Source organism: Hemitrygon akajei, chromosome 32 (assembly GCF_048418815.1).
Source record: "Hemitrygon akajei chromosome 32, sHemAka1.3, whole genome shotgun sequence".
NCBI classification, from domain to species: domain Eukaryota; kingdom Metazoa; phylum Chordata; class Chondrichthyes; order Myliobatiformes; family Dasyatidae; genus Hemitrygon; species Hemitrygon akajei.
Window position 1 is genome coordinate 11,773,895 of NC_133155.1, and position 27,619 is coordinate 11,801,513.

Below are 27,619 nucleotides of genomic sequence, written 5' to 3' on the forward strand. Positions count from 1 at the left end.
AATGAGGGAGGCCAGAGAAGAATGACCAAACTGATTCGACGTTCAAAATTCAAAGTAAGTTTTATTATCAAAGTCACCATATACAAACCTGATGTTCATTTTCTTGTGGGCATACTCAATAAATCTGCAGAATAATAACCAAAACAGAATCAATGAAAGACTGCCCAACTTGGGCGTTCAACCAGAGTACAAAAGCCAACAAGCTGCAAGTACAAGAAGAAATAATAAGTAATTTAAGCAATAAATATTAAGATCATGAGATGAAGGGTCCTTGAAAATGAGTCAATTGGTGTGGGAACATTTCAATGATGGGGTAAGTGAAGCTATTCCCCCCCAGTTCAAGAGCCTGATGGCTGAGTAACTGTTTCTGAACCTGGTGGTGTGAGTCCTGAGGCTCCTATACCTTCTTCCTGATGGCAACAGTGAGAACAGAGCATGTTCTGGGTGGCAGGGGCCACTGATGATGGATGCTGCTTTCCTGCAACAGCATTTTGATGTAGATGTGCTCAATGGTTGGGAGGGCTTTAAAAGTAGCTAATCTCTTCCACCTCTGATTGTCTGATGAGAACTGGCTCAGAGACCTCAGATTTCCTTCTCCTGAAGTCTATAATCAGCTCCTTGGTCTTGCTGACCAAGTAGAGGTTGTTGTTACGACACCACTCAGCCAGATTTTCAACCTCTCTCCTATATGCTGATTTGTCACCACCTTTGATTTATCCTGTGACACTGGTGTCATTAGCAAACTCGAATATGCCACTGGAAGCTTTGTTTAGCCACACAATCACAAGTATAATGGGAGTAGAGCAGGGGCTGAGCACACAGCCTTGTGGTGCACCTGTGTTGATGGAAATTGTGGAGAAGATGTTGATGCCAATCTGAACTGACTGGGGTTTACAAGTGTGGAAATTCAGGACCCAGTCACACAAGGAGGCATTGAGGCCAAAGGTTTTGGAGCTTATTGATTAGTTTTGAGGGGATGATGGTATGAATGCTGAGCCATAGTTGATAAAGATCATCCTTATGTATGCATCTTTGCTGTCCAGATGTTCCAGAGTTGAGCGAAGAGCCAACGAGATGGCATCCGCCGTGGAACTGTCGTTCCGCCAGGCAAATTGGAATGGATTTAAGTTGCTTCTCAGGCAGGAGTTGATATGTTTCAACATTAGCCTCTCAAAACACTTCATCACTGTTGGTGTAAGTGCTACTAGGTACTTGCAAGCTGATAGGAAGGCAGCAGTAGCTCAAATAACCCTGTGTTCCAACAATGACCATCTCTGGATGCACAACACATCGAGCCTTGAAATAGATGGGCTACAGCAGAAGACCAGGTACATAGAGAAATGCACTCCTAAGCCATTCATTAGGTACCTCCTGTACCTAATAAAGTAGCACTGAGTATATAAGGTGAAGGGATTTCAAAGCACAGAATGATACACAGCTATAGCATCAAATTAGAAATACTAAAACATCATGTACCTTCAACAAGGAACTTCACACAATACTGCCTCCAGACAGAAGTGATTAACCATTGGTCCATGCAATTACTAAGTATGACTAGCTTGAAAACAACAAATGCTGAATATGAGCAGTTCAAAATTCAATGTAAAATTCATTATCAGAGTACATACACGTCACCACATACAAACCTGAGAATCTTTTTCTGCAGGCATACTTAGCAAATCTATACAACGGTAACTGTAAACATCAGGTACTGTAAACTGTGAAGAAACTGTGCAAATGAGGATTTAAGTGAATAGCAATAAATAACGAGCATAAAGTAACAATATAAAAGCCATTAGATGAGTGGAGTTATTCCCTTTTGTTCAGGAACCTGATGGTTGAGGGGTAGTAACTGTTCTTGAACCTGGTGGAGCGAGTTCTGAGGCTCTTGTACCTTCTACCTGATAGCAGCCACGAGAAAAGAGCATGGCCTGGGTGGTGAGAATCTTTGACAATGGATGCTGCTTTTCTATGGCAATTTTTCACTTAGATGTGCTCAATGGTATGGTACTGGGCCGAATCTTCTACCTTCTGTAGGATTTTCTGTTCAAAGACATTGGTGTTCCCATACTAGTTCATAATGCAGCCAGTCAGCACATTTTCCATGACACATCTACACTGTAGAAGTTTGGCAAAGTTTTCAATGGCATACCAAACCTTTGCAGACTCCTGAGGAGGTAGAGGTGGTGTTTTGCTTTCTTTTCAATGATATTTATACGATAGGTCCAGGACGGGTCCTCTGAGTTAGTGACACTCAGGAATTTAAAGTTACTGACCATCTCCACTTGAGATCCTCCAATGATTACTGGCTCATGGACTTCTGGTTTCCCTCTCCTGAAGTCTGCAATCAGTTCCTTGGACTTACTCACATTGAGTGAGAGGTTGTTGTTATTACACCACTCAGCCAAGTTTTCAATCTCCCTCCTGTATGCTGATTCATCAAGCCCTTTGATACAGACCACAACAGTGGTGTCGTCAGCAAACTTACATATGGTGTTGGAGCTGTAATTAGCCACACCATCATAGGTGTAAAGCGAGTAGAGCAGGGGGCTAAGTACACTTCCCTGCGATGCTCCTGTGTTGATGGAGATTGCGGGGAGATGCTTCTGCAAATCCAAATTGACTGGGGTCTACAAGTGAGGAAATCCAGGATCCAGCAGAAAATAAGTTATGTACTGTACCACTGTAGGAAGACCTTAACCTGAGTTACTAGATGGCAGTAGTTTTAAATAATTCTTATGGAGGCTCTCCATCCAGCAGAACAAGCATAGACAATTTATTATGCTCAAAGCCAGCTCTGAGATTAGATTCATATTCCAGATTTATGAGATACTGTACTGTTTCATTTCTGAGCTCTGAACCTTTACATTGTGAATAGAATTTGAAAGCAAACAAGTTCAGTTCGTCAGTATTTCTATCACTTCCATTTCACAACTCCAACAGCTTTCTCTCCTCTGCTGATATTTTGCTTCTCCTCTTTACATCCCCTTTAAGCCATCTTTTTGAAAATCACTTATTCCTTTACCCCCATATTTTACTCAGCACTATCATCTCTGTTGATGCTTCATTCATTCATTCATCATGTGTCATATCGTATAACATTGGCAATCACGGTCTTCACCATGATTGCTCTTGGCAAATTTTTCTATGGAAGTGGTCTGCCATTGCCTTCTTCTGGGCAGTGTCTTTACAAGACTGGTAACCCCAGCAATTGTCTTCAGAGACTGTCTGCCTGGCATCAGTGGTCACATAACCAGGACGTGATATACACTAGCTGCATATATGACTGTCCATCACCTGCTTCCATGGGTCACGTGACATTGATCGGGGGGGGGGGGGGGTGTCTAAGCAGGTGCTACACCCTACCCAAGGGCGACCTGCAGGCTAGTGGAGGGAAGGAGCACTTTACACCTCCTTTGGTAGAGACAGGTCTCCATCCTGCCACCCAAGAGCTAGAATAAATGATCATATTAGATGGTGGAAACACAAAAGCAGATGCTAAAGTTATGGAGTAACAGCCAAAAGAGCTGGTGGACCTTAGTGGGTCAGGGAGATATACAACTGATAGTAAGAAGAGAAATGGATAAGTCAATGTGTTCAGTTGTCCTGACGAAGGGTCTCAAACTGAAGAATTGACTATCCGTATATCTCCATAGGCGCTGCCTGACCTACTGAGTTCCTGCAGATGTTTTTGTGTGTTGGTTATTGAATGTTGGAGATGGTTCAAAGTTTCACGTGAAAAAATGGAAAAGTGATGAAAGTATGCAGCAAATACACAGCAGAGTGAGAGTATTGATAATGGCTGGGGTCACCCATCTTGTAAGACGCTGCCCTGAGGACAATGGCAAACCATATCTGTTGAAAAATTTGCTAAGAACAATCATGGTCATGGAAAGACCATGATTGGCCACGACATACGACACAGCACAAAATGATGATGATGATAACTTTTGCTCTACTTTTCTGTTCAACCCTGATAGCCTCCATTTTCATCTTTTGCAACATCTAACGATGTTGAAGACTGAGGTAGATTGTGATTCAGCAGTCACAGCTCTCTGGAAGGAGAGTGCCAAAGATTCACAAATCTCTGAGAATAAATTCCTCCCCATCCCAGTCATGAATCCCTGGAGAATGCCCACTAATTCTAAGCTCCTGTTCTGCTGACAAGAAATAGAGAGAGGGCTAAGAGAGATCCCCAAAGACTGGAAATAATAGCATCAAAGCAGGAATACGTATCATTTTTCAATATCAATCAACACCACTCATTAGCTAAGAAGTAATCATTTTCCCAATTCTTGACAAGGCATTATATTCTTTAATTAATCCCAACATTGCTTCATCTTTTCCCCATCCCATTTTCCCAAAGCACCCAAAAAATTTGAAAATTGCTAAATGTTGGAATATCATTGTGATGAGCCAGTAACTTTCTTTCTTGTAAACTCTGTGAGACAGAATACCCTAGGTACTAAAAATTATCTTGTTCAGAATAAACTTATTTGCTTTTATTTAGACACAAGGCAATTAAATGTGAAGCCTCCCACTTCAACTTTTAGCAACATCTGCTGCATTTAGCACCTAATCATCACAACTATCCCTCTGCGCTACAGAAATTTAGTAGCACTCACACTGCCTCAGTTGGGCTCCAAATTTCTTTGCCATGCCTAAAAAGAGAATGGGGATCAGACTCCTTGCAGCAAACTCATCAGCCGTGGTGATTCCTGTGGAATAAATCAGTCAGAATAATTCACCCTGGTGATCCAAAGGTAAAATGGCCAGGTGACCTCTGATGAGTTTATAGGGAGGGAAAATAAACTAGTGAGACAGATAGCAAACCGTTAGGAATTCCGAACAAGAGAGTGAATTGTTTTACAGAGTATTGCTCAATTACTGCAAGCAATCGGAGAACAAGTTTCTCTCCCTTGACCTCTGCCATTCCAGTGCATCGGCTCTGGAGACTATCTTGTACCCATTGAAAATATTAGTAGCCAATCACTAAACAATAGGGTGTAACATATTCTATAGCGGCTTAATATTAATGGACATTGAGATTGTATATGTTAGACATCAGAATTTAAAACACGGAGTAGTAATAACAAATGCAATACTTGTTTTCAGTGCTTTACCTTAAAAGCTTTCAAGACAGAGGAGAGATATACATTAATGTAAGTATAATGGAAAGAGGATCTGGGAGAATATTAGTTATGTCACTGTACTGATAATTTACCTCCAAGAGGCCCACAACCTGGTTGGGCGATCTATGTTGGCTGGAGTCAGGATTTATATTTTGGCTCTTGGTAGGGTCACCCATGCCAAACATGTCAAGGGCCAGACTAAGATTGGCTAACTGATCCTCCAGGTTCAGGGGGTTCAGCTCTGGGCTAACAACCCTGACTGGTCAAACAAAATTGTTATGGAAACAGCAATGAAGAATCCTTCTACATCTGAGTGCGACGGTATTCCTGAGTCTCCACCCGGGACTTGCATGACTGACAGAGGTGAAAACCGAGCTACCGACACGCCGAAGGAAGTCCTGAACATCCCCAGAGATGCAGGACCTTCACCGCTGCCCGAAACACCAGCGGCGTCATGGGACATACGTAGAGAGACTAATAATCCAGAGGAAGAGAGTTTAAAAAAGAATCACAGAATGATAATTTAGGAATCTGAATTCAACTAAAAATAAAAATAAAAATGTTGTTGATCAAGGTGCTGGATTATCCCCCCCCAAAAAAACTACATGATAAACAAATGTCTTCAGAAGGGAACCTATTGCAGTAATGCCTGCATAGGTCTCATCCATCAAAGCCATGTTGGCCTAGATATTGAGACACATGACACCGTTTTCTGCTGCTCTAAGTCAACCAACAAATGATGACAAAGTATATTGAAACACAAAGCAATCCTATACTGAAAGAAGCCTTCTTCTTAGGCAGTCCCTCGGGATCAAGGATAACTGGCTTCCACTTCATGTGAGGAGATTGTTAGAAGATCCTGAGGTGACTGATGTAAGAACCACAGACTGATCCATCGATGGGCAGGAGGATGGTTGTCCTATGAGTCGATTACGATCCATCACTGTGGTGTTCTATACGTTCCCAATGCAGGGACTGTTTGCTTCATGCTCTTTCTCCACTTTGGTGAGTCACGGAACTGGAATTCCCAGGAATCAGAAAGGATGCTGTATTTTTAAAAAGTGTCTTGAAAATATCCCTTAAATCTTTTTTGCGTCCACTTTCTGAGGCAATGTTCACCTCTGCACCACAAGCGGGTCTTTGCGGTAGCCAAACATTTTAATTCCCATTCCATGGCCTCTTCTTGCTAAGATGTGGTCACCCTAAGGTGCAGAGGCAGCACCTTGAATTCCATCTGGGTAGTCTCCAACCTGATGGCATGAATATCGATTTCTCTTTCCGGTAAAAAAAATTCCCCCCACCCCTTTATTCCCCACTCTGACCTTTTACTTCTTTTCACCAGCCTATTACTTCACCAGGTCTCCTCCTCCTTTCCTTTCTCCTATGATGCACTCTCCTCTCCTATCAGATTCCTTCTTCTCAGGCCCTTGACCTTACCCACCAACCTGTCTTCACCTATCACTTTCCAGCTACCCTCTTTCCCTTCCCTCCACCTTTTTATTCTGGCATTTTCCCCTTTCCTTCTCAGTCCTGATGAAGGGTCTCAGCCCAAAATGGAGACTGCTTAATCATTTCCATGGATGCTGCGAATCCAACCAACTTATGAATTAGTGTAATTTGAGCCTCATTGTTGGTTGTAAGAGCGGGTCGTAATGTAATCCTCACCACGCCTTGTGGGGCATTGGGTGGCAACCTTGCCATTTCTTCAGCATCTGTTTTTTATGAGGCAGAGTTACTAGCTCAATGCTCAACCCAGCACAGATGGAAAGCGTGCAAGGAGCCGGCCGGATTCGAATCCAGAACCACCCGCTTCGGAGTCCAGTGCTGAAGCCACAACACCACCGGCCGCGTAAGAGAAGGTGAGAGAGGGTGCTGTAGTTCATCTTTCCAGTGGATTTTGGAGGATTTGCACAGAAGCATTAATGGTATCACTCCAGTGAATTAAGGTGCCTGCTATAAATAATCTAAATTTCAGAAGCATAGAGGAGGGCATTCTGGAGTGTACTGGAGAAAACTCATTCAACTCTATGACATAGGGATACAGAAATCTTCTTTAAATGTGAAACATGTAAATATACTGATGTTTTATTGAATATTCTACAGTACCACAAACTTGCCTAGAAATTATATGATTTTTGAACTGTATAAGTTCATGAGATATGTGAAGCAATGATAAAAATGATTCTGATACTGGTCTCTTTTATGGACTGAGAGTGGGAAAGGGGTAGGGAGAGGGGAATCACGGTTGGGAAAAGGGAAGGGAATGGGAGGCACCAGAGACACATCCCGTAATGATCATTCAACCAATTGTTTGGAATCAAATGACCTTACCTGGAGTCTCAGGGCTGGGTGTGTCTGCACCCGAGCCACCCCATCCCCCTCCCCAGCCCCTGGCACTTCTCTGCCACCTGCCTCACACCCCTCCTGCAGCACTCCACCCTCGCCATTCCCAATATCCTTTGTTCCCGCTGGATTTACAGACTTGCTCTCCATTCCACGTTAACGAATAACGAATACAGTACTGTGCAAAAGTCTCAGGTATATTTATATAGCCAATGTGCCTAAGACTTTTGCACAGTACTGTACATCTTTTCAACTTTTAGAAAAATCAAGAGCAAGTGAATGGATATTCTTAATGCTCAACATGTTTATCATTTTAAAAGCAACATTTCAGCAATCTCCCATCATAAATTCACCTTTCCAGTAAACCTGCACCCCATGTATGATAAGGTGACCTTCCCAAGGTGGGAAGAACATCGTGGCCCAAAGGGCCCATATAGTGCTCTAATATTCCAAAGTAAGGTGTCCAGCACTAGAAGTGGTCCTGAAGATGGCATTAGAACATTCCTGTGTTGTTGATTATCGGCTCGAAAATATTAATTAGTTGGTAAAATAGGCAAAGCAATGGCTGATGGAATTTAATTCTGATTATTGCTAGGGTTGCATTTTGTAAGATCTAACAGAGGTGGGATACAAACACACACAATGAATGGTAGATCTGAAGGATTTCTAAGAAACAGAAGGACCTTGGTGTGCAAGTCCAAGGATCCCTGAACAGCTAAATATGATGGTACTGACTGCATAGCAGATACTTCCCTGCTCCAGCCAGGGTACAGAATCTAAGAGAAGAGATCACGCTACAACTTTATATTTGTGTACACTCCTGTTTGCTATATGATTACACTAGTAACAGTACAGAGAAATTTCAATGGGGCGCAGCCTAAGATGGAGTGTTTTAGCTATTAAGGGAGATTAGATGGGCTGGTTTTGTCTTCCTTGGTGTGGAGGAGACTTGGGGGGGGGGGTTCTAACGGAGGCATACAATCAGTGGCCACTTTATTAGGTACACCCGCTCGTTAATGCAAATAACTAATCAGCCAATCATGTGGCAAAAACTCAAATGCACAGAAGCATGCAGACATGGTCAAGAGGTTCAATCAGTGTTTAGAGCAAACATCAGAATGGGGAAGAAATGGGATCTAAGTGAGTCTGACCATGGAATGATCGTTGGTGCCAGACGGGATGGTTTGAGTCCCCGAGATTTTCACACACAAGTCTCTAGAGTTTACAGAGAATGATGCAAACAACACAAAAAAACATCCAGTGAGTGGCAATACTGTGGGCGGAAAGGCCTTGTTAAAATAAATGGTCAGAGGAGAATTCACTAGAATGAATGGTGACCTAATTAAAACCGATTGAATGGTGAAAGGCCTTGATAGAGTGGATGTGGAGATGATGTTTCCTATGGTGGTGAAATCTAAAACCAGAGGACACAGCCTCAGAATAGCGGGGTGTCCTTTTAGAACAGAGATGAGGAGGAATTACTTTAGCTAGAGTGGTGAGGCTGTGGAATTCTTTGCCGCAGGCAGTTGGGGAGTCGAAGTGTTTATGGATATTTAAGGCAGAGATTGACAGATTCTTGACTGGTCAGGGCATGAAGGGATATGGAGAAAAGGCAGGAGATCAGGGCTGAGAGGAAAATTGGATCAACCATGATGAAATGGCAGATGGGACTCAATAGGCCAAATGGCCCGACTCTGCTCCTACATTTTATGATCTTATATGAACTTGAATCAAAAGCATAGAGACTCAAGACCATGTACTGGCACATGGAATTAATATACTTGCTGGCTGGCATGCAGCTGATGGACTGAATGGCCTGCTGCCAGTGCTGTATGGCTGGATCACATGAAACAGCCTGGGACTTCTGACTCCACGCCAGCTCAGGGGCCAGGATTTAACGGCGTTTCCCCACAAAGTCTCAGCTTCCAACTCATCCCTGGTTCCAGGCCGGAGGTGGCATCTGCTACCCCGCTGCCTTCATCACATCTGGGGATGATTCTCCAAGTCCAACTGGATGACACCGATCTCCTCAGGCTTCCCCACTCCGAGGCAAGCTGGGACAAGAACAGCTGTCCTATATAAGTGAACGAGGCACAGCCCATTGAAAGATAAGCCGAGTTATTTATTATTTATTTATGTTAGGTATGATGTTTTTTTTCTCTCTTGCAGTGTGCATTAAATATTTTTGACTTAATTTTAACAGGCCAAAATGATTACTGAAGCTTTAGAAAGGTAAAAGACTTTCCCAAATATTCAACAATCCCTAAAAGTGACAGCACGGCCAACACGAGAGCCTACGGGCAGTGGCTCACCAGCTGTCAAAACCATGTGGCAAGTACAATAGATGTCTGCACTGAGATAGCTTCTAAACTGCACTTAGTCCCATCGAAGAGCTGGAAGCCAGACTCCCCATGGACAGCTGCATCTGGGCCATGTTCGAACAAATATCCTGACCTGGAGGCAATCAGACAGCAATCAAGACAATGGAAGATCTGTCTCAATAGCTTCATCTCTTAACTTTTTTTTAATTCCAGTTCTTTTTTGACACAAAGGGAACATTCTACTAGTCCTAACTTTGTTTTAATAACTTTCCACCAAGTTTTAGTGACGCATGGTTCTCCAAATTATTTCCTTTTATCATGATGGCTACTTTCTCACCATACAGAAAATCTATCAATTTGCCTTTTGTGAATCAAACCATGGTAATCACCAAATAACATTGGCTAAAGAAGCCAATGGCTTAGAGCAAACAAGGATGAGAGGTGACTTGATAAAGGTGTGCAAGATGATAAGAGGCAAAGATCAAGTGCACGGCCAGAGACTTTCCTCCCAGGACAAAAATGGCTAATACCAGGGGGCATAATTTTAAGGCATTTGGAAGAAAGTACGGGGGGGGGTGGGGGGTGGGGTGGGAGGATGTCAGAAGTGATGTGTTTTTTTTTAAACACAGAGAGCAGTGAGTGTGTGGAACACCCTGCCAGAGGTGGCGGTAGAGGCAGATACATTAGGGGCATTTAAGAAACTCTTAGATAGGCACATGAAAGATAGGAAAATGGAGGGCTATGTAGGAAGGAAGAGGTAGATTGACCTTAGAGTAGCTTAAAAGTTTGCCACAACATTGTGGACCAAAGGGCCTGTTCTGTGTTGTAGTATTCTATGTTCCAAAGATTTATGCTCTATTGTATGCTTGATCAAACGGCAGGCTGCTGAACCAAAGGGGATAACTAAACTCATGTTCACTTTCCCCATCACTGAACTGTTCCCACAACCAACGGACTCACTTTCAAAGACTATAGATTTGCTGAATATGCCCACAAGAAAATGAATCTCAGGGCTGTATATGCTGACAGATATGTACTTTGATTAAAAATTTACTTTGAACTTATATATTTTTTATCCATTTGTTAAAAATCCTTTTGTGATGTCCTCTTCCAAAAGGTAATGCTTAATCTGCTTCTTCTGTAAATTTCAATGACCAACTTTCTTCTTCTGCTTTTGCAGCTCTAGTCGTTCCCACTTCAATTCCATGAGCTCTAGGGGGATGCAAGTTCTCTCCAGGGAAATCTGGCTTTTGCCATGGGTGGGAAAGGAGACGTTGGAGAGGACAGGAAGGTGGGTTGTTGGGAACGTGCTCCCATTCTGAAGTTATCGCCCGGCCTCCATATGCTCGAGTAGTAGAGAACCCAGGTGAGGGGTGCTGTCTTCCCCAGGCTCCTCTCCCTCCATTCGTTCACATAGATCACTGATAGATGTGCCAAGGGTAAATCTTGGGGGGGGGGGTGGTAACACACCTTATTAAACCTGTCTGAGCCCGTTTCTTCGTTCCAGAATCCATTTCCTTTCATCCAATACTGGCCATTCAATTGCCTCAAAATCTGTACATTTCTGAATGTGTTAATCACCACAGCCCGTCTATATAAAATACTGGTTATGAAGTATGCACATTTACTTTATTGAAAAATATACCATTCAGCACAATAAATACTGAAATCTGATGCAGAATCTTAATAAGTCCTACACAAAATGAAAGAAAGCCCCTCTTTTCATTGTCAATAGTTCTTTGTTGATTTTTCTTTGCCAATCCTAGCAAACAGGGCAAGGGTCAAGAATTTCCCAGTGGACATAATGTGATTAGATGCACTTGTCCCGATGATATCCAGACTCTGCCCTTCTCATTGCACGAAGACACACATCTCCACTTTCTACATCTTCAGTCATTGTGATCCCTCCAATTTAATGCTCATTGTGCCAAACGTGCCATGTGGCCCACATCAAAAAGGGAGGGGGGGTGTGTGAGTGAGTGAGTGAGTGTGTGTGTGTGTGTGTGTGTGTGTGTGTGTGTGTGTGTGTGTGTGTGTGTGTGTGTGAGTGTGTGTGTGTGTGTGTGAGTGTGTGTGTGTGTGTGTGTGAGTGTGTGTGTGTGTGTGAGTGTGTGTGTGTGTGTGTGTGTGTGTGAGTGTGTGTGTGTGTGTGAGTGTGTGTGTGTGTGTGTGTGTGTGTGAGAGAGTGAGTGTGTGTGTGTGTGTGTGTGAGAGAGTGAGTGTGTGTGTGTGTGTGTGTGAGAGAGAGTGAGTGTGTGTGTGTGAGAGAGAGTGAGTGTGTGGGTGTGAGTGTGTGTGTGTGTGTGTGTGTGTGTGAGAGAGAGAGTGTGGGTGTGGGTGTGAGTGTGAGTGTGTGTGTGTGAGAGAGAGTGTGGGTGTGAGTGTGTGTGTGTGTGTGTGTGTGTGTGTGTGTGTGTGTGTGTGTGTGTGTGTGTGTGTGTGTGTGTGTGTGTGTGTGTGTGTGTGTGTGTGTGTGTGCGCGCTACCTTGTGTCATTTCATTCCACCCAATTAGAAAAGAAATTTCTTGCTTCTGCTAATCAGCCAGAACTAGATGGAAAGCTGGACCCCAGGGGTTAAATAACTGTCCTAATCCACTGCACACCAAATTGATAAAGCTTTTATTTCCTGCCCAGCATTTCCCATCCCCGATTTCACTAGGACAACAATTGCATTGGCAACTGCAGATACTGATGAAGGTCACCTTGTAGAATGCCAGAAGGAGAACATTACCCAATGCATCTAAAGGTGGAACAGTCATTGCCATTATCGTCATTCTGTCCCTCAACATGTTCAACCTGCTCTGGGCTTGGGGGGTGGGTGGGCTGGTGAGTGCAGAACGGAAAGAGCAATTCTTCTCGATGCGGAGTTTAAAAGTCTCACTGCGTTTGTGTGTAAATCCATGCAGACAATGAACAGGGGACAAAAATATTAGCAGAGAGCAGGGAGAAAGAGAGGCTGTACTTACTAAGGTGCACAGAAAATTTAAACAGAATTACATAGTGAACAAATTCTACCCAACACCATTAGGGAGCGATGATGTATGCTAAAAAACATTAAGTCATGAAACTTAAAGCAAATACATAGGTTAAAGAAATGAATCTAATTTATTCTCAGAAATGCTAATATTTTCTCATGTATATATTAATTTGTGTCAATGTAAATAATACCTTCAGGCATGCAATGGTTACTGAAGCTTCAATTGAAAATGTGCTTGCTGCACAGGTACATAAGCACATTTGAAATTTTGTACTGTGCGTTATATAAAGGCTACATGCTACATGCTTTACTGTAAGATGAATTACAATTTGATCAAGTCTCTGCTTACAATGTACAACAGGACGACTGGTGCAGTTATTAAAAATAATGGCTTTGTAGCGTACCTGAACCTCTTGGTTTGTGAATATCTCTTCACTGACTTCACATGCAACTAATACTAACAGTTCCCACTCCATCTTCTGCGCTGGCATTATTCAATGTGCTCAATTTATTTTTGTAGTTTTTCCACTCTTGCTTTCTCGTGCTCTCCCCCGTAGCATAGGAAAATCAAGCACTTAGGATCCTCTATCAAAGAGAGTTTGGATGATGCTTTCAGAGCATTCGTGATAACGTAACAGAAACACAAAAGACGGAGAAAGACAAGGTTTTAAAAAAAAATCAGCTGCGAGTGATGATCCAGCTTACAGGCAGCTCAGATCTGTACTCCATTTGGCTTCAGGAGATAGATGCAGGCACTGAGAACTGAACACAGGATTTAGTCCTGCTAGTGACATCACTGCAGCACTGACCTGGCATGCTAATTAGCTTGCTGTCTCCTTTTATAATTTATAGAGGGTGTTCAAATTATACAGTTAAAAAAAATAAACAATTGCTAAAAATAATCCTTTCACCTGAAGTTATAAATTACATCTTTATAATTTTGCAGTTATTTCCAATAATTAGCTTTCAATTGACACAATTCTGATTTTATTTAGATTAGGTAGCATGGTTTCTCTACAAAGAAAAAAAAAGCTTTTGAATTCCTGTTGCTAATAAAGAAAAGATTCCTCATGCTCAGTGTGACAAAACACTCTTTTAAACTCCCTCCCCAGCAAACGAGAGCCTGCTTTTAGTGGTATCATATTTTACTTCTAGTGACCTCTGCAATGACTAGAAAATCGTTGTCACTGTGTTTCTGCTTATGGAAACATCAGATGCCACAATGCAGGACAATGCACACTCATCAAACCCTAGCGTAACCAAACAAGTGGAAAGATTTACCAAACTGTAAGACTGCTTAGTAAATGAGACAGATCGAAGAAGAGATTTGCAGTCACTGTGGCCTGAACTACTCCACCTTGAGATGTAGAAAGTGCAAACACTTCTCATGCACAATCACTCAATTGGGAACTGCAGCCAAGTCCACGATTGCTTTTCCATTCCTGATTTTTGGCATGCCTGAAGCATTCGATGGCTTCGGGATAATTATCAGCGTGGAACAAAGTGAGGCCACACTCAGGTTGGAGGAGCAACACCTTATATTCTGCCTGTGTAGCTTCCAACCTGATGGCATGGACATCAATTTCTCTAACTTCCAGTCATTGCCGTCCTCCTCTCCTCTACCATTCCCCATCCCCATTTCCCTCTCACACCTTATCTCCTTATCGCCCATCACCTCCCTCTGGTGCTCCTCCCACGACTGTATCTTCCATGGTCTTCTGTCCTCTCCTATCAGATTCCCCCTTCTCCAGCCCTTTATGTCTTTCACCAATCAACTTCCCAGCTCCTTACTTCACCCTTCCCTCTCTCCCAGTTTCACCTATCACCTGCCATGTTGTACTTTTCACTTCATCCCCTTTCTTTCAAGCCCTTATAAAGGGTCAAAGCCCAAAATATCGACCGTTTATTAATTTCCATAGATGCTGCCTGGCCTGTTGAGTTCCTCCAGCATTTTGTGTGTTTTTCAGTATCTGCAGATTTTCTCATGTTTGTGAGCCAAATACACTTTTTGAGGATAGACTTGAACAAGGCAAATTAAACACTAATTGATGTCATTCAAAAACATTGTGAACTGACTCTGGCTTTTGAATTCAATTACAAATCCTATCCTACAAACAAATTATCAGCATTGAAACAATCAGAAGTGGAAAGAGTGAGCAATTTCAAGTTCTTGAATGGCAATATATACTTGAGGGTCTAACCCGGACCCAACACATTGATGCAGCTACTAAGAAGGCACAACAGTGGCTATATTTCTTTAGAAGTTTGAGGAAAGACACTTGCAAATTTCTACAGATGTACCGTGGACAGCATTCTAACTGGCTACATCACTGTCCGGCATGGTGGGGGGTGGGGATTGGCTACTGAACAGTATCAAAATAAACTGCAGAGATTTGTAAACTCAGTCAGCTCCTTCATGAGCACTAGCCTCTGTAGTATCCAAGACACCATCAAGGAGTGATGCCTCAAAAAGGCAACATCTATTGTTAAGGGCCCCTATCATCTACATTATGCCTTGTTCTCATTGCTACCATCAGGAAGGAGGTACAGAAGCCTGAAGGCACACACTCAATGATTCAGGAACAGCTTCTGCCATCCAATTTCTGAATGGACATTAGTTCACTTTTTTTTTATTTCTATGGTTGCACTGCTTATTTAATTTAACTACTTAAAAGAAATATATTTATTATGTATTGCATTGTACTGCTATTACAAAGACAACACATTTCATGACATATGCCAGTGATATTAAACCTGATTCTGATTCTATTATTATTTTCAAACAGATTTTGTAAAATTACAGTAAATTCACTTTTACAGATTCTGATCTCTCTTCCTTAATATCCACCACCAGATAAAACACACGACTAGATTACATCAAAAAACATGGACAATTTCTTTAAGTGAAACCATTCATGAGCTTGCCTGGACATCAAAAGCTAAGAACTCTATACTTCTTGAAATGAAACCACAGTCAAAGTAATAAGAAGCCTCCTAGAAAATCGCAGATTTTATGTAGAAATGAATGGAATTAAGAGAGTAGGTGGCGTCCACAAAAGAACGGACTACCACAGGGATCAGTCCTGGCACCTCTACTGTTTACACAAATGACCAAGCAACTTTTCCTAACACACACAGGTTTAGCTATGCAGCCGACCTATGCATAGCAACACAAGATAACTCCTTCCAAGAAGTTGAAGTATGACTTACAGCAGTCAGCGAAGCAATAAACCAGTATTATGAAAAATGGTCTCTGAACCCAAATCCATCAAAAACTCAAGTTGTGTGCATTCCACCTGAGGAATCAAGAAGCAGCTCGGAAACTCATGGGAAGTTGCTCGAACACCATCCGACTCCAATTTACCTGGGCGTGACACTGGATAGGAAGCTCTCATTTGCCACCCACATCCAAAAACTCTGAGGGGAAGTTGGCTCTCGCAATTCTCTCTTGAAAAAATTAGCAGGCACGAATTGGGGAGTTAATACTCACATACTTAGATCAACTGCCCTGGCACTCTGCTATGCACCTGCAGAATACCGTGGGGCAGATCAGCCCATGTGAAGAAAATAGACCTGTTACTTAACAAAGCCTGCCGAATACTCACGGGCACACTGCGCCCCACACCCACTAACATCATTTACAGATTTGCAGGCATTGCTTCCCCCACAGATCCGAAGACACACTACAACAAAAATTGAAAAAGATAAACAGAACTCGGATCCACAGCACCCACTACACCATCATGTGCCAGTTTCCAACCTCCTAAAATTGAGGAAAAGCTTTGTTACAGTGGAGGAACTACCGCACGGAACACCCCCCCACCCCCAAATATACAGGATTGACGTCTGGCAACAAACAGAAGCCAGAACCCCACCGAACAACACAGTGCAAGACCCCGCAGAAATGTGGCCAGACAGGGCACTGCTTGACAGACGGAAGTGGTGCACTCTCAACAGAGCAAGTGCGGGAGTTTGTAGGACGGGAGACAATATGGTGAAGTGGGGTTTAAAGACCAGCAAATCCTGTGAGTGTGGCGAAAGGGCATAGAACATTGAACACGTTCTGCGCAACTGCCCACTCTCACCTGATTTAGCTGACGTTGACCTGCTCAACATCACTAGAGTGACTGCCCGGAGTGACAAGCTATGACGACGATTCACCCATCCACCACCCCAGATCAAAGTAGGGAAAATAAAGTCTATAGTTACCTTGGACTAAACCAAATGAATCACCAACTACCATCAGAACAGTGGCTACCTGTGTGGACAAGGTAGTTGTAGCAGATATAAACCAATGGTCATATGCTAACATCTGCTGACTTCAGAGGTTCCAAAAAAACCCACCAAGTTTTGGGTGCTACTGAGAGGACACTGCACATTTTGGTGTTGTGCATGGTTTAATGTATGCTATTCAGTAATGACCAACAGAGGAAAAGGCACTGTGATCAGGTAAACAGGCCCTTCACCCCATTGAATCTGGACCATAATTCTACATTATTCTTCCCATATTCTTAACAACTCCCAAAATATTGTAACCCTCACCTACAAATTAGGACAGTTAACTGTGGCCCATTAATCTACCAGTCCTTAAGCCATAGGGATTTGGGAGGAAAACAGGGCACTCTGTGGGAAGCCCAAGTGGCCCATGGAGCAAATGTGCGAGCCCTACACAGAAAACAGAGAAAGTTGGGATTGAACCCGGATCTCAACAGCTCAACCAGATGTGGCATTGTGCCCAGATGGGTCGAATGCCAGAATGGGGTGAAGATGAGTGGGATCCAAATCCAGCACTCTGTGAAGATCTACTTGTCCCAGGAAAGCTCAACTCCCTGGAAAACTTGGCAGAAATCTTTCCTCACAATGCTCACAATGTACCACATCAGGGGTGATGTTTTCCTGTAGGTAATCATGGTGTAATGGCAAAAAACACTCAAGACTGCCCACTAAATTCCTGGTGTGACTCAGCACAAACCCCAAGTGGTCATTATCACTTCCAATACCGGGAAACTAAAAGTGACTCCAATTCCTTGTTGATCCATCAATGGATGCTGATCTGACCCCAGATCTCCAGACCTCTGATACCATCACTAAGCAACACATTTTAAACCACTTGCAGCACCTAAATGCACAGGCCCCTCTCAGCAGCTGGGAAAAAAAGATGCCAGAAGTCTGAATTTAGAGTTTTCAATTTTGTGCCAATTAATCTTAATTAGCCCACATTGTTTAAGGGAAGTATTTAGCTTCTTATGTACTATGTCATTTAGAATTTTATCTACAGTGGATATTAAGTTCCTTTTTTCCCCTTTACACAGAAAAAAATGATGCATTTGGATGATCACTTCTTTTCTTCTCATGTCACACGTCCTTAAGCCATTGGAAGGAAAAAATAGTAAATGAATGGTAATTGAAACAAAAATTTCATGAAGGCCTGTTAATTTGTTTTGCAGATTTAAGACTCTTCACAAACTATTTAAGTACTAACAGGAACATATTTGTGAACTGAGAATGGTAACAGGTGCAGGTAGTAAATGAAGCCTTGTTTTCAACAGACTGTTTTGAGCAATTCACCAAAGCAGACTACTGACTGTGCATTTTAACATTCACACTTGTTTCTAGATAATATTCCCTACAATCCTCGTGTCAAAGTGCCAATGTAAAATAGTGATTACCAGGTCATCTCCCGCCTCCAACATTCCCTGCTCAATAAGCTGAATCCTAACCACTCTCTCCAATATTTGACTCAATTTTCTCTTAGCCGCATCTTGACCCCATTTTGATCCAGAAACTATTCAGTGCTACATTTCTGTTACTCAACTAGAAACAATCCATGATTTGAACAATTATCCCCACCAAACCAGTAACTGTTTATCTGTTTATCAAAATAATTAAAACATTAAAGACAAATTATTATATTCTTTGCATTATATCAATATCTCAGTTCACTACACACTGAAATATTTGGCAATGTAATTTTCATTTCTTGCAATATTTATTACATTGACTATACAAAGCTAATCAAATTTTACACCCCAGTAATTGCCCGCATATAGTTTCCAAAAGCTTAGGCAATATTTTGGAATATAAATTGTATGTGCTACACAATGTCAACGTAACAAAAACTGTGATAATCTGATATTTTTTGGCATTTTGGTGACATTGGACTGGCAGAATTTCCTGGACAATTGGACGTTATCTCTACTAGTGTCACATACTAGTGAAACATAGTGCTAAATTACTATTTTAAAAAAAAGATGTTACATGGAATTTTAGCAGATTTCAAGTGAGCTGGGTAAGTTTTAAAGGAGGGTGGGAACCAGCCCTCGATGAGAGAAAATCATCATCATGTGCAGTGTCGTATGACATGGCTGTTCGTGGTTTTTCCATGAGCATGATTGTTCTTGGCAAATTTTTCTACAGATGTGGTTTGCCATTGCCTTCTTCTGGGCAGTGACTTTGCAAGAAGGGTGATCTCAGCCATTATCAATACTCCTCAGAGATTGTCTGCAGGGTGTCAGTGGTCACATAACCAGGACTTGTGATGTGCACCAGCTACTCATACGACCATCCACCACCTGCTCCCATGGCTTCAAGTAACCCTGATCGGAGCAGGCATGCCTAAGCAGGTGCTACACCTTGCCCAAGGGTGACCTGCAGCTAGCCGGGGGGGGGGGGGGGAGTGCCTTGCATCTCCTTTGGTAGAGATGTACCTCCACCCCTTCACCCAGAATGAGAGAAAAGGGAAGGCAATAAACATCACCTGCTGAGTCAGTAGGAATTCCAAACAGCTGGAGGAGCAAACATCTTTTATAACAAATGGGAAAAATATTCTTTTCCACATGCTTTTCTTTAGATCAACAAGAATTACAGAGCAGATCATCGTGATATAACACATGCATGGTCTGGGGTCAAATCTTGAAACATGCACGGAGAAGGAATTAACCAAAATGGCAAAAAATAGGAAAATTCTTCCACCCAACTACATTGTTCTTTATGATGGGAATGTGACTTAGACCACCTTTTCATTCTGGTCCATTTCTTCTGCCATTGATGACTATTTCACACTAACACCTCTCCAGGCACTGAAGCCTCGTTTCTAGGAGCTAAAGATGGCACCAGAGAACAACTTCTTCCAGTTCACCTGAGTAACAGTTTAATACCTCTTCTTTCCTTTTCAAGGTGGCTGGAGTCCTGTCACAGTCCGTGATCCACAGCTGCACTCAAACTGCAGTTCTTCACAGCTGTGGGCTCCTGCTTTCGGAACTTGCCAAGCGGCTTGGAAGGCGTGTTCCTTCAGGGTGTGGCCCCTGCGGACAACCCGATTCCCCGCCGGTGTCACCACCTGAGGTGTCATGGGAGATTGAAACATCAAGACAGCAGTGTATGCTGTTGTCAAATTAAGCAACGGTGCAGATTGTAACACCACAACAGCGAGCTGCTGGCCTCCCCTCTCGCAGTGACAGGAGCGATACCTCTCCCTCCCTTGTCAGGAAGAGAGAGAACCTGGGGGATGTCTAAAAGCAACACACACAAAATACTGGTGGAACGCAGCAGGCCAGGCAGCATCTATAGGAAGAAGTACAGTCCTGCCTGGCCTGCTGCGTTCCACCAGCATTTTGCGTGTGTTGCTTGAATTTCCAGCATCTGCAGATTTCCTCGTGGATGTCTTAAGTCTTGGGTTGGACAGTGTTTTTGTTTTGATGGACTCTGGATCAAGGTCTCTTTGGGGCTTTGCTATTGCTTACATAGCAGGTGGTGGGGGGCAATGCTCTTGCTGAAGCAGGTGGGGAAAGGGGGAGGCCGAGGGTTGATGTTTTGGCTGCTGCTTGTGCATGAGAGGGGGGGACGAGGGCTTTGGGGAATCAAACATTTTCTGTCATTCATTCTTTGGGTTTGTCTTCTGTTTCGTGGATGTCTGTGAAGAGTAAGAATTTCAAGTTGTATGCTGTATACAATTCTCCGATACTAACTATATACAAAGATATGGGTTGTGAAAGTTCTTTGTTCTCATAAAGGATTTATCCATTAGACAAAAAATTCTAATGCTCAGTGAGATAGTGTTGCAGAAAAGGCAACGAGAGTGAACAATAAACATTGTAAAATTTATAATGGTTTAATGAATTGTTATAAAATATGCAAATTAATTGTAGAAATATAAGAAACCTAATGGAAGAAGGACAAGATGAGATGAAGCTAAAGATGTATTCACAAATTATTACTTACTATTTTCTAAAGTGATGACACAGTGATGATGAAAAACCGAAGCCCAACCTGTTTTTATTTTAACTCTGGCCACTATCCTGTTTTACGTGACAGTTGCTCACTGAAAGCTTTTTAATAATGCAGCCCAACTGCATTGGTCTTTATTTCCATACTTGCATTCATCTAAAGGCTAGATTTAAACTTTTCAAAAAAACTCTTATCTTGAGCATCACCAGAACACGTTCTGGATACAATCCAATTCCTTTCAAATCGGATTTGCATTGCCTTGATGTCCTTTTGCCAACAGGTTCAGATTAAGCCAATGAAAGTCTAGTCAATGTCTAGGGTTTCTTGATGGGAAGTACTTTATGGATTTGTGGTCCCTCATTAAAACCACTTGCTCATACACTATGATCATGCAGCCATTAGATATATAAATGTAAGTAAGGTACAAAAGTCTTAGGCACATATATATATATAACTAGAGTGCCTAAGATTTTTGCACAGTACTGTCTTGGTCAACCTGCACTGGAGAGCAAGTTTAAAAATCTAGTAGGAGCAAAGGATGTGGGGAATGAATAGTGGGACAGGTGGCAGAGGAGAAGTACCGGGACAGTGTGCGGTGCAGGTGCAGAGACACCAGGCAAGGTCAGATGATTCCAAACACTTGGTTTATTGATCAGTACAGAATGTCTCTCTTGTGCTCCCTGTTCCCTTACCCTTTCCCAACCATGATTCCCCTCTCCTTGCCCCCTTCCCACTCTCAGTCCACAATAAAGGCCCATATCAGAATCAGGTTTATCATCGCTCACTTGTCACGAACTCTGTTTTTTTCCACAGCAGCAGTACAATGCAATACATAAAATTACTACTGTACTGTGCAAAAATCTTTGGCATCCTAGCTATATATATATATGTGCCTAAGATATTTGCACTGTACTGCATAAAAGAAACTATCCACAGGATTTTATGAACAACACTGACCCTCTTGAAGAGGTTTAGTAATCACCTCAATGTTGATTTTGCCTTTCTTGGTATCATTTGTGGTCAATTAATGACTCCTGAGAACCTCTAACTTCAAACAATTGCCCTATCACTAAACTAAAGTGAAGAACAAAGTAGAAATAGCAAAGGCCAATAAAGCAGAAAGAAAAAGCTTTAATTTCATATTAACTTAAATATTTCAAAAACTAGAGATTTCAACATAAGTAAGACTCAGATTAAAAGAAAATATTAATTATTTTTAAAAGGCATAGACATTTGAAATAATTACCGTTTAGATAGGTGGCGTGAAAAATTTACAAGGTTGTTGCTCAAACTAAATATTCATAGACAAAACTGGATAGGCAGAAGGAAGAGTTAATTGAGATAAAGTGGTTACTAAGTCATATCATAAACACAAGAAAGTCTGCAGATTCTAGAAATCCAAAGCAACACACACCAAATGCTGAAGGTACTCAGCAGGCCAGGCAGCATCTAAGGAAATGAATAAACAGTCAACTTTTCAGGTGGAGACACTTCTTTGGGATTGGAAAGGAAGGGGGAAGATGCCAGTATAAAAAGCTGGGGAGAGGAGAAGGAGGAGAGCTAGATGATAGGTGAAGCCGGGTGGGTTAGAAAGATAAATGGCTGGAGAAGAACGAATCTGATAGGAGAGAAGAGTGGCCCATAGGAGAAAGGGAAGGAGGAGGGGACCCAGGGTGAGGTGATAGACAAATGAGAAGTAGTAAGAGGATACAGTGGGGAACAGAAGAAGAGGGGAGGGAGAGGGAAACTTTTTTTTTTAACCAGAAGAAGAAATCGATATTTATGCCATCAGGTTGGAGGTTGCCCAGACAGAACATAAAGTTGTTGCTCCTCCACCCTGACAGCGGCCTCATTTTGGCACAAGAGGAGGCCATGGACCGACATTTTGGAACATGTATCTCCTTAACAGATTAATCAATAACCATGGAGGATTAGAAAGATAATGCAGACCTTTGTTTATAAACCCGGTGATAGATGGAGGCAGAATCCCTCAATGCATTTATTTGGCCTTGGATAGGCAGCACCTTGAAGAGCAGAAACGACAAGGCACCAAGAAAGTGGGATCAGCCTGGATTACCTCTTCATTCCACTGACTATATATTTCTATGATTCCATCATTTTTAAAAGGAAATGAAAAACCACACAAATAGAATTAGGGACATTAATTTTAAGCCACAATTATGGCTTTTATGCTAATGGCTGCACTTCCTGACTGCTGGTAATGCTGCTAGTGTTTAGAACAGCAGAGAAGGTCCCCCCTGCCTGTCAGTCCATTCCGTCACACACAGATAAAGAAGGAATCTTCATTGCTGTTTCCCTAACAAATTTTTTGACCTGTCAAGGTTGTTGGCCCTGAGCTGAACCCTCGAACGTAGACCTGATTGACCACTCTAAGTCTGGCCTCTACCCTTTGACCTATTGGGCATGGGTGATCCTACCAAGAGCCAAAGCACAAGGCCGAGTCCAGCCAACATAGCTTTCTCGGTCACTGAAGGACACAAGCCTCCAAACTCTACGGCAAGGTGGCGGTGCTAAAGGCTTTGGTTCCCCCTGATTCAATGTGGGATAACATTTCACCTGTTTGTTTAATCATGGAAACAATTTGTAAAGAGCTGAAGCTTTCCTTGATTTGCTGAGCAAACAAGAAAAGGTGCAGTGCACACTATGTGAGGGAGCATCGCTGGCAGTAACTCCTTGCACATCCTTTCATTCCAATAGTGTGAACAGAAACACCATCATTGTTCTCATCATAAGTTCCTTTACACAATGCAATTTACTGGTGGTTAACAAAGCAAGAAATACTTATTAATATCAGAAGGCATGTGGGAGACTCCAAAGTCAGCTGGAAGAAGATCCTATGGTCTGATGAAACCAAAATTGAGCTTTTTGGCCATCAGACTAAATGCTAAGTTTGGCCCCACCACCATTCTTCATGGTAGGGGTGGTGGTGGTTGCATCATGCTGTGGGGATGCTTCACTGTAGCAGACCCTGGAAGGCTTGTGAAGGTAGAGGGTGAAATGAATGCAGCAAAATACAGGGAAACCCTGGAGGAAAACCTGATACAGTCCGCAAGGGAACTGCGACTTGGGAGAAGATTTGTTTTCCAGCATGACTTAAGAGTGGCCCAGCAAGATTTGTTTACCCCAAGTATTAAAGCCAAAGCTACACAGGGATGGTTTAAAAACAACAAAGTTAATGTCCTGGAGTGGCCAAGTCAGAGTCCAGACCTCAATCCAATTGAGAATCTGTGACTGTTCGGTCACGATCCCCATGCAATTTGACAGAGTTTGAGCAGTTTTGTAAAGAAGAATGGGGAAATATTGCAGTGTCCAGATATGTAAAGCTGATAGAGACCTATCCACACACACTCCAGGCTGTAATTGCTGCTAAATGTGCAACTACTGAATACTGACTTGACAGGGATGAATACTTATGTAATCAAATTTTTTGTGTGTTTTATCTTTGTAATTAATTTAGATCACTTTGTAGAGATGTTTTCAGTTTGACACAAAATAATCTTTTTCTGTTGATCAGTGTCAAAAAAGCCAAATTCAATCTACTGTGATTCAATGTTGCAAAACAATAAAACATGAGAATTTCTGGGGCGGGGGCTTAATATTTCTTATATGCACTATACATACTTTGATAATAAATGCACTTTGAACTTTGAAAACCAGCAGAACTTTTAAAGTCATCAGTAAACGACAACAGCAACAGAAAATAAATGGTTAAATGAACGATTTGGAGTGGAAAGAGAGAACAAAGTTCTTTATAAAATTCAGATATAATAAAACATAAAAGCTACGTTCACCACCTAGAATTAAAGCTGAAAAATTAATTTTAATATTTAGTCAAAATTTGCATCAGATAGTAACTGAGCAGAAACTTCAGGAGCACCACTCACTGTAGAATTCCTGTCCGTTGCACAATCCTTAACTGCTATTCAGAACTGTAGATTCCCTTTAATGCTTACCCAACCACACCCTTTAGATAAGTGCATCATAATCTAATACTAAAGCTTTCACTGCCAAGTATTGCAAAGATTGTGGCCTGCCTTTGGAGGAAGGGCAGCCTTACATCTTAGATTAGATCTACCCTTCTTGTTTATAGAAAATGACAGATAAGATTGGATTCAGTGCTGTGGCGTACACTGGTTTTGACAGTGAACCAATGGACACTGAAAGGCCACTCATTATTTCAAATGAGCAATGAGCGTATGACATCAAGACAAACTAAAAGACAAAACTTCACCATGCCAGGCTGAGGTATTGGTGAATGATGGAACATATAGCTTAGGGAGTCTTAGTATAGGATCTTCTTCATGATCTAGTTTCTGCATGCTTTTTTCAGTGGCTTGTAATATTAGTTTAGGCAAAAAATTTTTGTGTGTCCAGGCCAATACTGTCAACATTTGCTGTGCACCAATAAGCCAAAATCACAGTGGCAATATTGAGAGTGTCCATGAGAGGAGATGTGCTGGAAAACCACGCAAATCGGTGATTTCTCAAACTTCTGATAATTGCCTTCCCTTCACCATTCCCCTCTTCCTTACCTGCCCATCACCTCTCTTTGGTGCTCCTACCACTTCCCTTTCTTCTATGGGCTTCTACCTTCTCCTATCAGATTCCCCCTCCTCTAGTCCTTTACCTATCAGCTTCCCAGCTCTTTACTGCACCCCTCCCCCATTTTCAACTGCTACCTTGTGCTTCTTCCTCCTCTCTCCCACCTTCCTGCTCTAACCGCAGCTTTTTTCCAGTCCTAATTAAGGGTCTCGGCCGGTGACATCAACTCTTTTCCACAGATGCTGCCTGGCCTGCTGAGTTCCTCCAGCACTCTTGTTTGTGCAGTGTCAATTATAATTGTTTTACTTTTAATCCCATTCACCCAGCAGGGAAAAAGGCACTTGGGGAATGTTAACAGTAAGCTATTTCCGCTCAGTAGTCTAAGCAAAGAGTTGGCAAATGAGGCTTAATTTGGAAAATGTAAAGTTTTTTTTCTTTTAGCAGGAGGAATTGTGCAGTGGACTGTAATCTAAATGAAGAAAGACGGCAGATGATACAAGTACTGAGGGATCTAAGTTTTTTTTTCAAGAAGGTTCAGTAAGCTCCTAGGAAGGCAGACATAAAAGACTGCAGATGCTAGAATCTGGAGAACAAACTACCGTTGGGTCAAACAGTATCTGTGGGACAAAAGGAACTGTCAACATTTTGGACTCCGATGCAGGTTTTCAACCTGAAAGGTTGACAATTCCTTCCCTCCCACAGATGCTGCTCGACCTGCTGGGTTCCTCCAGCAGATTGTTTTTTGATTAGGGAGGCAAATGGTATACTGGTCTTCATCAGAAAAGGACTGAAGTTTAAAAAAAAGAGGATTTTTCACAATTGAGCAAGATACTAGAGAAGCCACAATTTGGTCCTTTTAAGTAAAGGATATGCTGGAATGGGAGGCAGTCCAAAGGGATTCACTAGGCTAATTCATGGGATAAGAGTGTTACCTGATTTTAAGCAGTTGGAGTAATTAGATTTATATACTTCACAATTTGGAAGATTGAAGGATGACCTTAATGAAACATTCTTAGGGTGCATGACAGTGTGGAATTGACCGCAGGTCGTTGGTGGTGTAATAGCAGTTACCGTAAAGCTACGCCTCTATGCTGCCCACTTTATTCTGCATTCTTTATTCTTCTTTTAACCTTATTCTAGCTCAATACACTCAGTAATGAACAAATCTGTACACACAGTATCCAAGACCAGCTTTTCACTGTATTGTGGTACTTGTATAAAAGTAAAGGAATATCAGACCGGCACTGAACAGAGATCAGTCACAATCATACTGAATGGCCAGGTAGGTTTGAACAGCTGAGTTGACTACTCCTGTCCTTGTACTCCTTATCTTCAAATGTTCTTATGTTATTTCTGCATTGGGCAGTGGGGTGGAGATACATCTCTACCAATGGAGATGTAAAGTGATCCTTCCCTCTCCTAGTTTGCTAGTAACCCCTAGGCAAGGTGTAGCACCTGCTTAGCCCCCCCTCGGTCACCACCATTTGAAGCCATGGGAGCAGGTGGTGGATGGTCATATGAGCAGCTGGTGCATGCCACAATTCCTGGTCCTGACGCCAGGCAATCTCTGGAAAGTATTTATAATGACTAGAGTCACCCATCTTGTAAAGACACTGCCCAGAAGGCAGCAATGGCAAACCACCTCAGTAGAAAAATTTGCCAAGAACAAACATGGTCAAGTCTATGATTGCCCATGTGATACGACACAGCACATAATGAGGATGATAATTCCAGCTTTGCCAGTTTTTAAAAATGAACACAACTATGGTATAAGCACATTTACAACAAATTAAATAGCTGAATACAAATGGTATACACTGTGAATTTGATCTGGAATTTGGATAAAATCCAAGAACACACAGTGGTGTGAGACATAAAGATCAAGCTTTGAATTATCACCTTTGTGAGAAAATTTTATCGTCGGATGGTGCAAAAATGTCCCTTAGATTCTATGTGGGGAGCTTTGAACTTCGTCTTGTCTCTCTCCTTGCCTGCTGGCCTTGGCTATGAAATACCTTTTCCCCCACAGTTAACAGTACACCATAAACCATTTGGC

At 42.2% G+C, this 27,619-nt stretch overlaps 1 protein-coding gene across 5 annotated transcripts in view; it reads right to left on the bottom strand.

Moving 5' to 3' along the window:
• The window catches only part of LOC140719642 (calcipressin-2-like), a 126,311-nt gene that overhangs the window by 70,229 nt on the left and 28,463 nt on the right, over positions 1-27,619 (bottom strand). The window contains exon 1 of one of the 5 annotated variants that reach the window (XM_073034395.1): positions 13,179-13,559. The exons of 3 other annotated variants lie outside the window; for them this stretch is intronic. In XM_073034395.1, the coding sequence (XP_072890496.1) occupies positions 13,179-13,265 (87 nt within the window). In that variant the 5' untranslated portion in view covers positions 13,266-13,559. Of the gene's footprint in view, positions 1-13,178; positions 13,560-27,619 lie in introns of those variants that run through there. One more of the 5 variants, XM_073034396.1, reaches the window with a different exon arrangement.